Here is a 17,023-nt window from a genome sequence, read left to right on the forward strand (position 1 = left end):
GAAAAGGGGAGGGGGGATGGAGAAAGGGAAGGGGAGTGGGGGAAATAAGGGGAAATAACAAAAGGAAGGGAAGGGAAAAGGGAAAGAGGAAAAGGGGAAAGAAAGGGGAGGGTGTGATATAGGAGGGCAAAAACTCCGAAGGGGGTGGTTTTCAGAAACAAAAGACTGGGGAATATGGATAAAAAGGGGGGGCGGAATACAAACAAAGAGAAGATAGCACAGAGCGCAATAAAGAATTAGTAATCATAACCTTGAATGTGAATTGGATGAACTCTCCCTTAAAACGTAAGCAAATAGCAAGAGTGGATTAAAAACCAGAATCCTACAATCCTACAATATATACAAGAAACTCATTTGAAGCAGAGAGATACATATAGAATAAAGGTAAAAGGTTGGAGCAAAATATATTTTGCTTCAGCTGAAGTAAAAAAAGCAGGAGTAGCAATCCTTATCTCAGACAAAGCAGCAGCAAAAATAGATAGCGTTAAAAGAGATAAGGAAACTTTATCCTTCTAAAAGGTACCATTGACAATAAAGTCATTTCAACATTGAATATATATGCACCCAATGGGACAGCACCCAAATTCTTAGAGGAGAAGCTGAAAGAATTACAGGAAGACATAGACAGCAAAACTCTACTAGTGGGAGACCTCAACCTCCCGCTATCAGATCTAGATAAATCGAATCATAAAACAAACAAGAAAGAAATTAGGGAGGTAAATAGATTGTTAGAAAAATTAGATATGATAGACTTATGGAGAAAATTGAATGGGGATAGGAAGGAATATACCCTTTTCTCTGCAGTACATGGAACTTATACAAAAATTGACCATGTACTAGGACATAAAAACCTTATGATCAACTGCAGAAAGGCAGAAATAGTGAATACATCTTTCTCAGATCACAATGCAATAAAAGTTACATGCAATACTGGGCCAAGGAGATACAGACCCAGAACAAATTGGAAACTGAATAATCTCATTTTAAAAAATGAGTGGACCAAAAAACAAATTATAGAAAGAATTAACCATTTTATCCTAGATAATGATAATAATGAAACAACATACCAAAACCTATGGGATTCATTCAAAGCAACTCTCAGGGGATATATTATAGCTCTAAATGCTTATATGAATAAATTGGAGAAAGAGGAAATCAATGAACTAAACATGCAACTAAAAAAATTAGAGAAAGAACAAATCAAAAATCCCCAATTAAGTACCAAATTAGAAATTCTAAAAATTAAAGGAGAAATTAATAAAATTGAAAGAAAAAAACCTACTGAATTAATAAATAAAACCAAAAGTTGGTATTATGAAAAAACCAATAAAATTGATAAACCTCTGGTCAATTTGATTAAAAAAAAAGAAAGAAGAAAACCAAATTGCTAGTATCATAAATGAAAAAGGTGAACTCACCACCAATGAGGAGGAAATTAAAGTAATAATGAAAAACAAGAATCAAATAACTATGATTCTATAATAAAGATATGTGATATTTTCCTGTGAAATTTGATTTAAAAACTAAATGAAAGGCATATAAAACAAAGATCCTACAATATTTATGCCATTTCCTCAGTTTTGAAGTTTTTTTTTTGTTTGTTTGTGTATTTTCTTCAACAGGCTGAACTATTATTTGGATCACAGATTTAGTACTGGAAGGAATCTTTAGTCCAGCAGATCTCAAACTTTGTGATCTCAAGATCCATTTCAGATTCAAAAATTACGAAATATTCTCCCTAAAGAGCTTTTGTTTAAAGGGATTGTATCTTTCAGTATACCATATTAGAAATTAAAACATCTTAGTGTCATTATGAGAATGATTTTGACAAGGATCCCACAGACCACACTTTGAGAACTAATGAATTATTAAACCTGACAGACCATCAAAGATGAGGAGAGACTTGAATTAGCTAAAAGATTTGCCCAAGGTCAAAAAAAAAATATTAAGTAGCAGAGTCAAGATTTAAAATCAGATATTCTTATTTCAAACCTTCTTTTCTACCACATCAGATTATTTACTAGAGCAGGGTTGTCCAATCTTACTTTTTAAAAGTTTTTATTGAAACAACAGACAATACATTTTGATTTGCCATTTTAGGGCTTTGTTTACTAAAGCATTAGTAAACTCACAGGGGGCCCCATAAAATCACACTGCAGACTGCATTTTGGACAGCTCTGTGCTAGAGTATGTCTTTTAGCACTGGTTTTGCTAAAATTTTCCATTTCTACTCATATCTCATATAATCTAAGCCTCTAATAGCATTTCTTCCTTAAAGACAGAATTAAAACCATCAGGTTCTTTCTTCCCCATATCTTTATGGAATATGTTAGCAGGCTGACTGGTGGTCTCTTGGTTTCTTTTATAGAATACAGAAGGAATTATTTTAAGTGGAAAAGGAGGAAAGATCTTAATATAAAATGTTTAACTACCCCCCAAAATTGAAAATTTACTGTATATCTATCTAAAAGGCGAATCTAGAATCTCTGGAAAGGTGAATCTAGAATCTAACTCACTGGCCCAATCCTGTGTTGAGAACAATGATGTAAAGTTCCATTTGATCTCTAACCTACTATTAAATATAAGCCCCTTTCCTCTTATCTAGGGAGGTGGAAAACAGCTGGTCACATTGCTAGCACATTACAACATCCTAGCTATTTAAAAAAGCATAAAGAATCTCAAAAACCATCTAGTCCATGCTGCTGAGCAGAACCAGAAAAGCACTATACACCCTAACAGCAACATGGGGGCGATGATCAACCTTGATGGACTTGCTCATTCCATCAGTGCAACAATCAGGTACAATTTGGGGCTATCTGCAATGGAGAATTACCATCTGTGTGTAGTTTGAACAAAGACCAAGGACTATTACCTTTAATTTAGAAAAAAAAACTGCTATCTTATTGTCTAATCTTGCTATCTCTTATACTTTATGTTTCTTCCTTAAGGATATGATTTCTCTCTTATCACATTCAATTTGGATCAATGCATACCATGGAAACAATGTAAAGACTGGCAAATTACCTTCTGTGAGGGGTGGGGGGGGAGGAAGTAAGATCAGGGGAAAAATTATAAAACTCAAAATAAATAAAATCTTTATTAAAAAAACATCTAGTTCATCCCTTTTCCAAAGCATGAATCTAATTTATAATATCCTCACCAAGTGCTCATCAAGTCTATGAAGGCTATGTTTGAAAATCCTGCAACGACTTGGAGGCTCAGTAATTTATCCCACCACAGTCCATTCCATTGGCCATGATTTACTAGTCTAACTTTTCAAAGTTTTCTTTCATATTCAGCTCAAAGTAATTTGTACCCATTGAAAATTTCATTCTGCTCCAGTCTTGCTCTTTGGGGTTAAAAACCAAATCTAATTCCTCTTCTATATAACAAAAATAATGCTTTGAAAGTTGAGTACAGTTATGTGGCTGTCCTATCCCAGCAAGTTCTCTCTTCTTCAGAATAAATATCCTAGTTCCTTCAGCTGATCCACAGGATCAATTTCCCCCTAAAGAACATTTAGCTTCTTAGCATTCTGTTCTCCAAATTAAACAATCCCAATTTCTTTAATTTCTCACAAATACATTTTTCAATTCTTTCTTTGGTTTTATTGTTCCAACTTGAACTCTTTAAAACTTTTTTCTGTCAAAAATTCAATTCCCAAACTAGGCATAGTTCATTAAACCTCATGCCTTCAAGATTTCATTAATTCAGAATTTGTGTTAATTCTGAAAAGGGTTGCACAAAGGTTTGTCTATGAAGAAAAAGTTTATTAAAACAGATCAACATTAAAAAGTAAATTCATAAAAAATGCTTTAAACTACTTAAAAGCATTATTAAGCATCTTTAAGTATTTTACAAACTATGGTATTTAAAAACATAGAAAGGCCTAACGTTTTCTTTTTGTTTGTTTGTTTTGAAAGGCAATAGGGTCAAGTGACTTGTCCAAGGTCACGTAGCTAGGTAATTATTAAATGTGTGAGAGCGGATTTGAACTCAAGTCCTCCTTACTCCAGGGCAGTTATCTGATGTACCACCTAGCTGCTCCTGATCTGACTGAAATTAAAATTACTGTATTTCTGAAATAAAACCAAAGTTCTTTTAACATATATCTATCAGTCAACAAATATGTATGAAGTACCTTGCCAGTTATGTTAAGCACTGAGGAAAAAAAAAGAAAAAATGCCAGCTCTCAAAAAGCTCATACTCTAGTAATGGGGAGACAACATGAAAACAACTATATACAAACAGGATATACACAAAATATATTAGAGACAATCAAGAAAGGGAAAGGACTAGAATGAAGAGGGATGTAGAAAGGTTTTTTTGAAGAAGATAAGGTTTTAATCGGACTTGAAGGAAGGCAGGAAGGACCCAGAGATTGAGAAAAGGAAGAATAAAATTCCAAGCATAGGGAACTGTCCAGTAAAAACATCCCAAGTAGAGCGATGGAGTATCTTTATAGGAGGCATAGCAAGGAGGTTAATGAGGTGAATTCATAAGGGCCTGCACCATGGTGTTGCCAGTGTCAGAAAAGAGGGCATTTATAAGAGATATCAAAAAGGTAGAATCAACAAGACTTTGCACCTGATTGAATAAGGTGGGATCAGGAAGGAAAGGTAAAGTGGGAGTAGAGAATGGCACCTAGGTCAGGAGTCAAAGTAAATGGGGGATGAAGAAAGGAGCAGAGCCAAGATGGCAGAGAAAAGCCAGAAAGTAATCTGAGTTCTTCCTAGTTTTCCTTGGAAACAATATTAAATCCAGTCTCTAAATGAATTCTTTTTTTTTTTTTTTTTTTAGGTTTTTGCAAGGCAAATGGGGTTAAGTGGCTTGCCCAAGGCCACACAGCTAGGTAATTATTAAGTGTCTGAGACCGGATTTGAACCCAAGTACTCCTGACTCCAGGGCTGGTGCTTTATCCACTGTGCCACCTAGCACCCCTCTAAATGAATCTTGAAGAACCTACAAAAAAGACGGAGTGGAGGAATTTTCCCATTTAAGTTAACTTGGAAGGATTTCAGGAAAGATCTGTCTTACATGGGTGGAAGGGGAGCTCAGCCCAGCACAAGGCAGGGTGTGGGAAAGCCATAGGAGGCTCTTAGGCAAAGATCAACAACCGAAGATTGGTTCAGCTCAGCAGGACAACAGCACAGTTCAGCAATGAAGGCAAACTGCAAGCCTTGGAGCCCCAGTGCTGAAAGTGCAGCATGACTAGGCAACTCCAGCACAGTGAGGTCCCAGTGCAGAAAGTCCCTGGTCCCCAAAGTTTGGGACAGTGTCCCTTCAGAAGCAGAGCTCAACTTTAAAAACCACTAACTAGGTTAAAAAATGAGTAAAAGAAAAAAAGCAAAAAAAAATTAAATTAAATTAAATTAGTTTAATTTAAAAAAGAAAAAAAAAACACAGAAAAAAGCCCTGACCACAGAAAGCTACTGAGGTGACAAGGAAAAATCAAAACACTAACTCAGAAGAGGGCAGAGGAAAAAGACCTACTTGTGAAGCCCTAGAGGAGAATATGAATTGCTCTCAAGGCCAAAAAGTCCCTTTTTGGAAGAGCTCAAAAAAGTATATAAAATCAAGAGAGGTAAAAGAAAAATCAGGAAAAGAAATAAGAGTTATGAAAAAGAGAAAACACAGCATGAAAAGAGAAGCACAGAAAATAACTCCTTAAAAAACATAATTGGTCAAAAGGAAAAAGAACTCTTAAAAAAAAAACAGAACTAGCCAAATGGAAAAAATTCCACTGGAAAAATAAAACTTCTTTAAAAATAGAATTGGTCAAATGAAAATGAAGCTACAAAAGTTAACTGAAGAAAATAATTTCTTTAAAAGAAGAATTGTGGAGGAGGCAGCTAGGTAGCACAGGGAATGGAGTACTGGCCCTGGAGACATGAGGACCTGAGTTCAAATCTGGTCTCGGATATTTAATAAGTACCTAGCTGTCTGACCTTGGACAAGTCACTTAATCCCCACTGCCTTGCCAAAAAAAAAAAAAAAAAGAGTGCAAGTGGAAACCAATGACTATGAGATATCAGGAATCCATCAAATTTTTTTTAAAAAATTTAAAAATAGAATAAAAAAAACTATTGGAAGGAAAAAAAAAACTAACCTGAAAAAAGCAATCCAGGAGGGGCGGCTAGGTGGCACAGTGGATAAAACACAGGCCCTGGAGTCAGGAGTACCTAGGTTCAAATCCAGTCTCAAACACTTAATAATACCTAGCTGTGTGACCTTGGGCAAGCCACTTAACCCCATCTGCCTTGCCAAAAAAAAAAAAAGTAATCCAGGAGAAATAATTTAAGAATTATAGTACTGCCTGAAAGCCCTGATCAAAAAACAGCATGGATAACATCGTTCAAGAAATTTTCAAGGAAAACAACTCTAATGTCCTAGAACCAGAGGATAAAATAATCATTTGAAGAAATCACACCCTGAAAGAGATCCAAAATGAAAACTAAAAGGAATATTGTAGCTAAATTCCAGAATTACCAGGTCAAGTAGAAGAAAGACTCAATTCAAACCAAGAAGTCACAATCAAGATTACACAGGACCTAGCAACTCCAACATTAAAAGCAAGGTGGTCCAGTGGATAGAGCACAGGCCCTAGAGCCAGAAAGTCCTAAGTTGAAATCAGAACCTTAGATACTTAGTAATTGCCCAGCTGTGTGACCTTGGGCAAGTCACTTTACCTCATTAACTTAAATAAAAATTTTTTTTAAAAAAAGGATCAGAGGACCTGGAATATGATTTTCCAGGGAGCAAATGAATTTGATTTACAAGCAAGAACCAACTGCACAGCAAAAATGTACATACTCTTTCAGGAGAAAAGATGGAAATTCAACAAAATAGGGCACTTTTAAACTTTCGTGATGAAAAGAACAGAGCTGAACAGAAAATCTGATCTTCAAATATAAGACTCAAGAGATGCCTAAAAAGATAAACAGAAAAGAAAAAAATGTTATTCAATAAAATTAAACTGTTTATATCTCTACGTGGGAAGATAAAAGACTCTTGAGAAATGTATATTAGAAGAATTCTTAGAGAGAGGATGTAAGTCTCAGCTGATTTTGATGTGATTATATATTAAAAAATTAAGTCATAAAAGAAGGATTGTACTGGGAAAAGAGGAAAGTGGGAAGCAGAATAAAGTAAATTATATGACGTAAAGAGGAGCAAAAGACCAATTACAGTAGAGGGAAAGAAGGGAGGAGGTGAGAATTGCTTGAATCTTATTCTTACTGAATTTGGCTCAAAGAGGAAATAACATTCACATTCAGTTGGGTTTAGAAATTTATCTTATCCTATAGGGAATTAGGAGGGGAAAGGGGAAAGAAAAAGAGAAGGGAGGGCAGACTGAGGGAGTGTTCAGAAGCAAAACACTGATGAAGAAGGATAGAGTGAAAGAGAGACAAAACAGAAGTGGAAGAAAATTAGGAAAGATTTAGAAATCATAATTGTGAAAGTGAATGGGATGAACTCACATATAATGGGAGTGGTTTAAAAACAAGAATCCTATCCTCAGCATTTCTAAATATTACTAGCAAGATACAGCAGAAAGGACTAGAAAGAGAAATCCCACTTAAAATAACTTCAGACAATATAAAATACTTGGGAGTCTACTTGCCAAGGGAGACTCAGAGAGACTATGAAAACAGATATAAAACACTTTTCACACAAATAAAATCAGATTTAAATAATTGGGCAAACATCAACTGCTCATGTATAGGCTGAGCTAATATAGCAAAAATGACAATTCTACCTAAATTAAACTACTTATATTTAGTGCTTTAATCAACCAAACTTCCAAAAAATTACTTTAATGAGCTAGAAAAAAAATTGTAACAAAATTCATATGGAGAAACAAAAAGTCAAGAATATCCAGAGATTTAATGAAAAAAAAAGTGCAAAAGAAGGTGTCTTAGCCTTACCAGGCCTAAAATTATATTATAAAGCATCAGTCATCAAAAACTGTCTGGTACTGCCTAAGAAATAGAGTAGTGGATCAGTGGAAGAGACTAGATACAAAAAGAGACAGCAGGAAATGATTATAATAATCTGCTATTTGATAAACCAAAGGGTCCAGCTTCTGGAATAAGAACTCTCTCTTTGATAAAAACATTGGGAAAATTGGCAGTTAGTAGGGCAGAAACTTTGATTAAACCAACATCTCATACCCTAAACTAAGATAAGATCAAAATGGGTACAGGATTTAGAAAAAAAAGGAGATCAAGAAATAGTTTACCTGTCAGATCTATGGAAAGGGAAGCAGTTTATGACCAAGAGATGGAGAACATCATTAAAAACAAATTAGAGGGGCAGCTAGGTGGCGTAGTGGATAAAGCACCGACCCCGGAGTCAGGAGTTACCTGGGTTCAAATCCAGTCTCAGACACTTAATAATTACCTAGCTGTGTGGCCTTAGGCAAGCCACTTAACCCTGTTTGCCTTACAAAAAAAACCAACTAGATAATTTTAATTACATTACATTAAAAAGCTTTTGCACAAACAAAACCACTGTAATCAAGATTAAAAGAAATGTAGCAAATTGGGAAACAATTTTTACAACTAGTATTCTGACAAAGGACTCCTTTCTAAAATATATGGGGCGGGGGGCAGCTAGGTGGTGCAGCAGATAGAGCACCAGCCCTGGAATCAGGAGTACCTGAGTTCAAATTTGACCTCAGACACTTAATAATTACCTAGCTTGGGTAAGCCACTTAACCCCATTTGCCTTGCAAAAAAAAAAAACCACTAAAGAAAAATCTAAAATAAAATAGAGAATTGAGTCCAATTTATAAAAAAAAACAAGCCATTCCCCAATTGACAAATGGTGAAAGGATATGCAAAGGCAATTTACAGGTGAAGAAATCAAAGCTATGCATAGTCATGAGAAAAACTGCTCTAAATCATTGCTGATTAGAGAAATGCATATTAAAGCATCTCTGAGACACTCCTCACACCTCTCAGATTGGCCCATATGACCAGAAAGGAAAATGATCAATGCTGGAAGGGATGTGGGAAATCTGGGACACTAATGCATTGATGGTGGAGCTGTGAAATCACCCATCCTTTCTGGAGAGCAATTTGGAATTATGAACAAAGGGCAACAAAAATGTGCTTCCCTTGATCCAGCAATACTTGTACTGGATCAGTACCCTGAAAAGATCATGAAAAAGGATAAAAACATCACTCTTACAAAAAATATTCATAACAGCTCTATGTATGGTAGCAAAGAATTGTTAATCAAGTGAATGTCCATCAACTGAGGAAAGACTGAACAAACTGTGGTATACATACGTTATGGAACAATATTGTTTTATTAGAAACTAGGAGGGATGGGATTTCAGAGAGACCTGGAAAGACTTGCATCAACTGATGCTGAACGAGAAGATCAGAAGAACATTGCACACCCTATCAGCAACATGAAAATGATGAGCAACCTTAATGGACTTGTTCATTCTATCAGCACCATAATCAGGGACAATTTTAGGGCAGCTGTGACAGAGAATACCATCTGTATCCAGAGAAAGAACTATGGAGTTTAAACAAAGAGCAAAAACGATTACATTCATTTTTTTTTAAAAAAAGATTGTCTTGGGACTCCTAGGTGGCACAGTGGATAGAGTATCTGGAGTCAGGAGTACCTGAGTTCAAAGTGGACCTCAGACTCTTAATACTTACTTAGCTATTTGGCCTTAGGCAAGTACCCCATTGACTTGCAAAAAAAAAAAATCCAAAAACAAAAAAGTAATAAATGTCTATAAGCAATCTGTTTGATAATCCCAAAGACTTTAGTTCCTAGGATAAGAATTCACTATTTGACCAAAAACTGCTGGGAAAAGTTGGAAAATAGGAATAGACTAATATCTCACACACTATACCATGAGAAGGTCGAAATGGGACTACGATTTAGGTACAATAAATGCAATACTATAAGCCAGTTAGGAAATCAAGTCAGATCTGTGAGATATATGGAGAGGGGAAGACTTTATGACCAAACAAAAGATAAGCGATAAAAAACTGGAAAATGAATGTTTCATTACATAAAATTAAAAAGGTTTTGCACAGACAAAACCAATGCAAATAAGATTAGAAAGCTAAGAAATAATTTTATAGTCAGTATTTCTGATAAAGGCCTCATTTCTCAAATACAGAAAAAACCAAGTGAAATTTATAATACAAGTTGATAAACAGTCAAGGGATATAAACAGGCAATTTTCAGATGAAGAAATTAAAGCTGTCTATAGTTATATGAAAAATATTCTAAAATCGCTATTAATTAGAGAAAAGCAAATTAGAACAATTCTGAGATAGCACATCATAATTATTTAGATTGGCTAGTGACAGAAAAAGAAAATGATAAATGTTGGAGGGAATGGGGGAAAACTGGGACACAAATGCATTGTTGGTGGAGTTGGGAACTGATCCACATTCTGGAGAGCAATTTGAAATTATGCCCAAAAGGCTAAAAAACTTATGCATACCCTTTGATCCAGAATACCCTTTGATCCAGAAATAACCCTACTAGGTCTGAATCCCAAAGTGCTTATAAAAAAGTCAAAAATATTTATAGTAGTTCTTTTGGTGATGGCAAAAAAATAGGAAACTGAAGGGATGCTCATCAACTGGAGAATGACTAAACAAATTACAATATATGAATGTGATTGGAATACCATTATTCTATAAGAAACCATGAGCAGACAGATTTCTTTTTTTTTTTAATTTTATTTATTTAAAGGCAATGGGGTTAAGTGACTTGCCCAAGGTCACAGAACTAGGCAATTATTAAGTGGCTGAGTCTGGATTTGAACTCAGATCCTTCTGACTCTAGGGCAAGTACTCTATCACTGCATCACCTAGCTGTCCCTGAGTAGAAAGATTTCAAAAAATCTAGGAATAACTTACATAAACTGATGCTGAATGAAATGCGAAGAATCAGAATACTCACTGTACACATTAATAGCAACATTGTAGGATGATCAACTAAGATAGACAGAGTTCTTCTCAACAATAAGAGATCAAAGACAATTTCAAGACATGTGTTGGAAAACGCCATCTACATCCAGAGAAAGAACTATGAAGCTTGAAGGCAGACCAAAGCATACTACCTTCAATTTTTTAAATGTTTTTTTTTTATTTTTCTTTCTCTGGGTTTTTTTTCCCCTTTTCTTATTCTTGTTTCACAACATGACTAATAAGAAAATATGTTTAATGATTGTACACCATATAACCTTTATCAAATTACATGCTGTCTGGGAGAGGAAAGAGGGAAGAAAGAAAAATTTGGAACTCAAGATCTTACAAAAATGAATGTCAAAGGGGGCAGCTAGGGTGGCACCCAATCTTAATAATTACCTAGCTGTGTGGCCTTGGACAAGTCACTTAACTCCATTTGCCTTGTTAACCCCCCCCCCCAAAATAAAATAAAATAACTTGAGACAATATAAAATACTTGGGAGTCTAGTAGACTCAGAAACTCTATGAAAACAACTATAAAACATTTTTTACAGAATTAAATCAGATCTAAATAATGGGAAATATCAACTTTTCATGGCTAGGCCAAGCTAATATAAAAATGACAATTCTACCCTAAATTAAACTACTTATTTAGTGCCATAAAAATCAAACTTTCAAAAAATTACTTTATTGAGCTAGAAAAAACTAAAATTCACATAGAAAAACAAAAAAGTCAAGAATACCAAGGGATTTAATGAAAAAATGCAAAAGTAGGTGACTTAGCCTTAACTAGATCTAAAATTATATTATAAAGCATCAATCGTCAAAACTGGTACTGCCTAAGCAATAGAGTGGTGGACCAATGGAACAGATTAGGCAAAAGAGATAGCAGGAAATGATTATAGTAATCTGCTGTTTGATAAACCCAAAGAGTTCAGCTTCTGGGAAAAAAGTTTCAGCTTCTTCAATAAAAATTCTGGGAAAACTGGAAGACAGAATGGTAGAAACTAGGATTAGACCAACAACTCACACCCTATATCTAGATAAGATCAAAATGGGTACAGGATTTAAATATAAAAGGTAATATTATAAGCAAATTAGGAGAACAAGGAATCTTTTACCAGTCAGAAGAGATAGAGAACATTATAAAAAATAAACTGGATAATTTTGTTTATATTAAATTAAAAAGTTTTAACACAACAAAAACCACTCTAACCAAGATCAAAGAAATATAGTAAACTGGAAAAGAATTTTTACAACTAGTGTTTCTGACAAAGGACTCATTTCTAAAATATATAGAGAATTAAGCCAAACTTAAAAAAAAATTCCTTAATTGACAAATGGCCAAAGAATATGCAAAAGGCAATTTTCAGAAGAGTAAAATCAAAGCTCTCTATGATCATATGAAAAACTGCTCTAAATCTTTAATGATTAGAGAAATGCAAATTAAAGCATCTCTTAGGTACCACCTCAAACCTCTCAGATTGGCCAATATGACCAAAAAGGATAATGATCAATGTTGGAGAGGATGCAGGAAATCTCGGATACTAATGCACTGCTGGTGGAGCTGTGAACTGATACAACCTTTCTGGAGAGGTCAATAAAAATGTGCATGTCCTTTGATCCAGTAATATTATTACTGGGTCTATATGCTGAAGAGATCATGAAAAAGGGTAAAAACCCCACATGTACAAAAACATTCATAAGCAGTTCTGTTTGTAGTGGCAAAGAATTGGAAATTGGGGGGATGCCTATCAACTGGGGAATGGCTGAACAAATTGTGGTATATGTATGTGATGGAACACTACTGTTCTATCAGAAATCAGGAGGGGTAGAATTTCAGAGAAGCCTGATAAGACTTGCATGAATTGAAGCTGAATGAGATGAGCAGAATCAGAAGAACAGTGTACACCTTAACAACATAGGGGGCGGCTAGGTGGCCTAGTGGATAAAACACCGGCCTTGGAGTCAGGAGTACCTGGGTTCAAATACCACCTCAGACACTTAATAATTACCTAGCTGTGTGGCCTTGGGCAAGCCACTTAACCCCATTGCCTTGCAAAAAAAAAAAAAACCTAAAAAAAACAACAACAACATAGAGTGATGATCAACCTTGATGGATATGCTCACTCTATCAGTGCAATGATCAGGGACAATTTTAAGATATCTGCGATAAGAGAATACCATCTGTATTCAGAGAAGGAACTATGGAGTTCTAAAAACAAAAAAACCAAAGATTTTTATCTCCGATTTTTAAAAAGTTGCCTTATGTATTACATAATTTTGATTTTCTTTGTTCATTATGGACATGCTTTTTTCTCTCAACACATTCAGTTCTGATCTATGCATATATATATATGTATATAATATCAGATTGCCTTCTGTTGGGGGAGGGGGAATAATTTAAAATTCAAAACCTTGCAAAAAAAATGATTGGTAAAAGCTAGTATTTTATGTAATTAGAAAACAAATGAAATATTTATTTAATAAAAATAAATAAAATTTTTTTTAAAAAAGGAAAGCAGTCTCAGAGCAAAGCCTTGAGCAACATCCATAATTAGTAGGTATGACCTGGATAAAGATACAGTATGTAAAGGAGATGAAGAAAGATTAGAATAGAGAGAGACCAGAGACAGGCAGGTCCATCAATAGATTTTTGTTACAGCCCAAGCATGAAGTGATATAGAAGGCCTGCTCCAGGGCAACAGCAGTATCAGGAGAGAAGAAGACATTCAAGAGATCTTGCAAAGATGATAACAAGCTTGGCAACTGACTGGATATAAGAATGAGAGATAGTGAGGAGTCCAAAATTACTTCTAAGTTTCAAGTCTGAGGGACTGAAAGATTTTGGTGCCATGCTGAGTTTAAGCTGTCTACAGGACATCTAGTTTAAAGTGTTTAAAAGGCAACTGAAATTGCATGAACAGAGGTCAGCAGAAGTTAGAAAAGGATAGGTAGATTTGAGAATCACCAACATAAAAATGATAATTAAATCCATGGGAGCTTATGAGATGACCAAGCAAAGTATTTCAGAATGGCCCAGGACAGCAGCCTGTAGGACACCTACAATCAGAGTGATATAGCCTGAATAGGATCCAGTAAAGGAGAATGAAGAGAGGTCTAACAGGTAGGAGGAAAACTTTAAGTGTTTAAAAAAAAAAAACTAAAGAGAAATATTAAGAGGGTGATGTGTCAAACATGTAGAGGGAAGTGAAGAAAGATGAAGATTGAGAAAAAATTACTCAAAGCAGTAATTCAGTATCCCTTAATATAAACAGTCTAAATTCATTAAATTATACTCTTAAAAAAAAGCATCTATTAATGTAATTATTATCATGGACAAGTTCAAATGTTGAATTTGCCTTTAGGCATTCTAGAATCAAATTTATACAAACATTGTTTTGCCACTTTTTATGTTCCTTACAAATATTATTTTTTCAATTATACTCTTTCAAATAGCACTGCATTAATATTTATTCCTGAAGGATCTGTGATTTTATTGGTAAGGATACTCCATCCATCCTCACAGAGTGCAACTTCCTCTGTACCTTAGCAGGTTATCTTTTAGTGAAAAAAGAAAAAAATAAACACTTAGCAGTGAATGAACTAGTTCTCCTAGGCCCACACTGGTAACCTTTTTGCCAGAACTTGTAATTCCACAAATATCAACTTTGAAAAATTAAGAACACTTCAGCATTATGACACATGAAAATAGTATACCCATATATATCTGCAATCTCTCAGTATTACACAATATAGTTCAAAATAATTTATAATCCTGAAATGAATCCCAGAGGAAAAATGGGAGTTCATAATAAATCTCTCAAGGTTTAAATTCTAAGGTGTGTGTGTGTGTGTGTGTGTGTGTGTGTGTGTGTGTGTGTGTATTTATATGTTAAATCATACTTGGAAAAGGTCTAGTACTCCTAAAGGAAAAACAACCATTAGAAAATTATTTAATTACGTATCTGTTTGTAGCTCTGCTATGAAGAATAATGAAATGAATACTTATTGCAACTAAATTATTCAACTGAGAATACAATATGTTTATACTCTCTACAATTTCCTGCCCTAAAAAAAAAAAGCTAAGTACAATTTACATATATTTGTGAAATTAAAGAACCTTTTCTGGATACAAGGCAAATAGGGTTATGGTCAGTAAAGAGGATCTTAGGTTCAAACAAATAATCGTGGTTGATAATTTGCTAATTGTTATTTCCTATTTATTAATATTTGTCCAATTTTAGCATTAGCTCCAATAAACCTTCAGTCCTCTGTATTCCTACCTCTCAAAAAATCAATTCCAGTTAAGCCTCCCAATCCATCAGCTAAATGAGCCAAACAATTCACATTCATATTTATGAATTGCACTCACCATTGGAACTTTCGCAGGGGCTCTGTGGACTGTGATCAGCTGCTTTTTCAAGCTGCTGGGCCTTGAGCTCACTTCCAAATTCCTCTACAGAATCCATTTGTGAATGTTTTATTAACAAATTCTCTACTTTCTCTGGAGACTGTGGCAGCAGCTTGTCCTGTTCAGTAGCCAGTACATCATCTATTCTTTCTAAAGAAATTGGAGGTTGCTGAGAGTTCTCTTCAGTCAGTGATTTCAGATTCCCTTCAGATTCTTGACTCTTCTCTCCCTTAGGATCTAAACTGTTTGTAGCACATCCCTCTATTCCTGGATCAACATCCATACAAGAATGAGTATCTTCAGGTCCCTCTTCTCCCACAAATGGCTGAGAGGGAACATCAGCTGGGGACTCATCTTCTGTGACATTCTCCTCTATAAGGACACCACAATCTTCTTGGGCTTCCTCCCAAGTCTCTTGATCCTTCTGTTCTTCATCAAACATTTGCGGTTTTTTGGGAGAATCACCGCCACTAACAGTTGAAGTAACTTCCATAGCTTCTTGGTACTCTTGATCTGGGATTTTCTCCTGAAGGCATAATCCTGGTGACTGAGTTTGAGTTAGACAGAGATGGAGTGGGCTACTCTCCCTGTTTTCTTTTTGCTCCTCCTCTTGGCTTTCACAAGGAGTTTCAGGAATTTCTTCAACCTCAGAAACTGAAGACCTCTCCTCTGCCTGATATTCTTTAACCTCCAAAGAGACCTCTTGATCTAATGCATTTAAATGAGACGCAGATGCAAGTGCCTCAGATGGAAGAACCACAGAAGAAAGAGTCCCAGATGAAAGTGCCTCTGAAAGAAGTACTTGGCTTCCTGAATCACATGTGAAATCAACACAAACATGCTCTACCTCTTCTCTGATTTTGCATTCAGTAGCTGAAATGGTAATTTCATTTGTACTTTTTATATCATCTTCTGCTGTCATTTTACAGTTTTCACTCAATTCTTCCTGACTGTCTTTTGTTTGGCTCACTGGTAGACCAGAATTTTCTGGGGAACAAATTTTAGACTCCAGAGTTTGTGATACAGGTTCAGTATCTTCAATCTGTGTGTTTTTAACATTTTCATCAGTTTGCTGAGAACTAAAACTCTCCATCTTTATAGACTGACTACAATCACTTGCAGAAAGCATCAATTTACAAGAATCTCCCATCAGTGACTGCCCAAGATCCTCAGAGGGATTCTCTTGATCAGTCTGTGAGGTCTTAGAGCACTCCACTGGGAAAGAGGAATCACCTCTGTCTTCAGTAGTCTTTTCATCACTTGGTCCCTGTTCTAAACTTGGAGATGGAATAAAAATGTCCTAAGGAAAGAAAAATTAATAAATATCATTTTTTCTTCAGATTCATATTGTTGTGTATACCTGTATAATTCACATCAAAAGTCTACATCTCTTTTATACAAACTAGGAACTAAAATGACTGAGTTTATATAAACACTTTGTCCATGATCATAGGATTAAAAAGAAACTGGCTAGAAAAAAAAAACCCAGATTTTTATATTATCAATCTTTCTCAAAACAAAAAGCTAAAAAAAAAAAAAAGCTACTTCCTCCTCTAGTTCCTCTGTCCAAATCACAGGCATAAGCAAAACAGAATGCTTATAAGATATAATTTAAAGATAACAAACTTCTCCCTTTGAAAGAAACAAACATTTA

The 17,023-nt window shown here is 35.1% G+C and overlaps 1 protein-coding gene across 3 annotated transcripts in view; it reads right to left on the reverse strand.

Annotated features, from left to right (window-relative positions):
• Positions 1 to 17,023, reverse strand: part of TP53BP1 (tumor protein p53 binding protein 1) — a 127,395-nt gene that overhangs the window by 84,351 nt on the left and 26,021 nt on the right. For all 3 annotated transcript variants that reach the window (XM_074235236.1, XM_074235233.1, XM_074235235.1), the window contains exon 12: positions 15,331 to 16,669. In XM_074235236.1, the coding sequence (XP_074091337.1) occupies positions 15,331 to 16,669 (1,339 nt within the window). The remainder of the gene's footprint in view (positions 1 to 15,330; positions 16,670 to 17,023) is intronic.

This window comes from Macrotis lagotis, chromosome 4, assembly GCF_037893015.1.
Source record: "Macrotis lagotis isolate mMagLag1 chromosome 4, bilby.v1.9.chrom.fasta, whole genome shotgun sequence".
NCBI classification, from domain to species: Eukaryota; Metazoa; Chordata; class Mammalia; order Peramelemorphia; family Peramelidae; genus Macrotis; species Macrotis lagotis.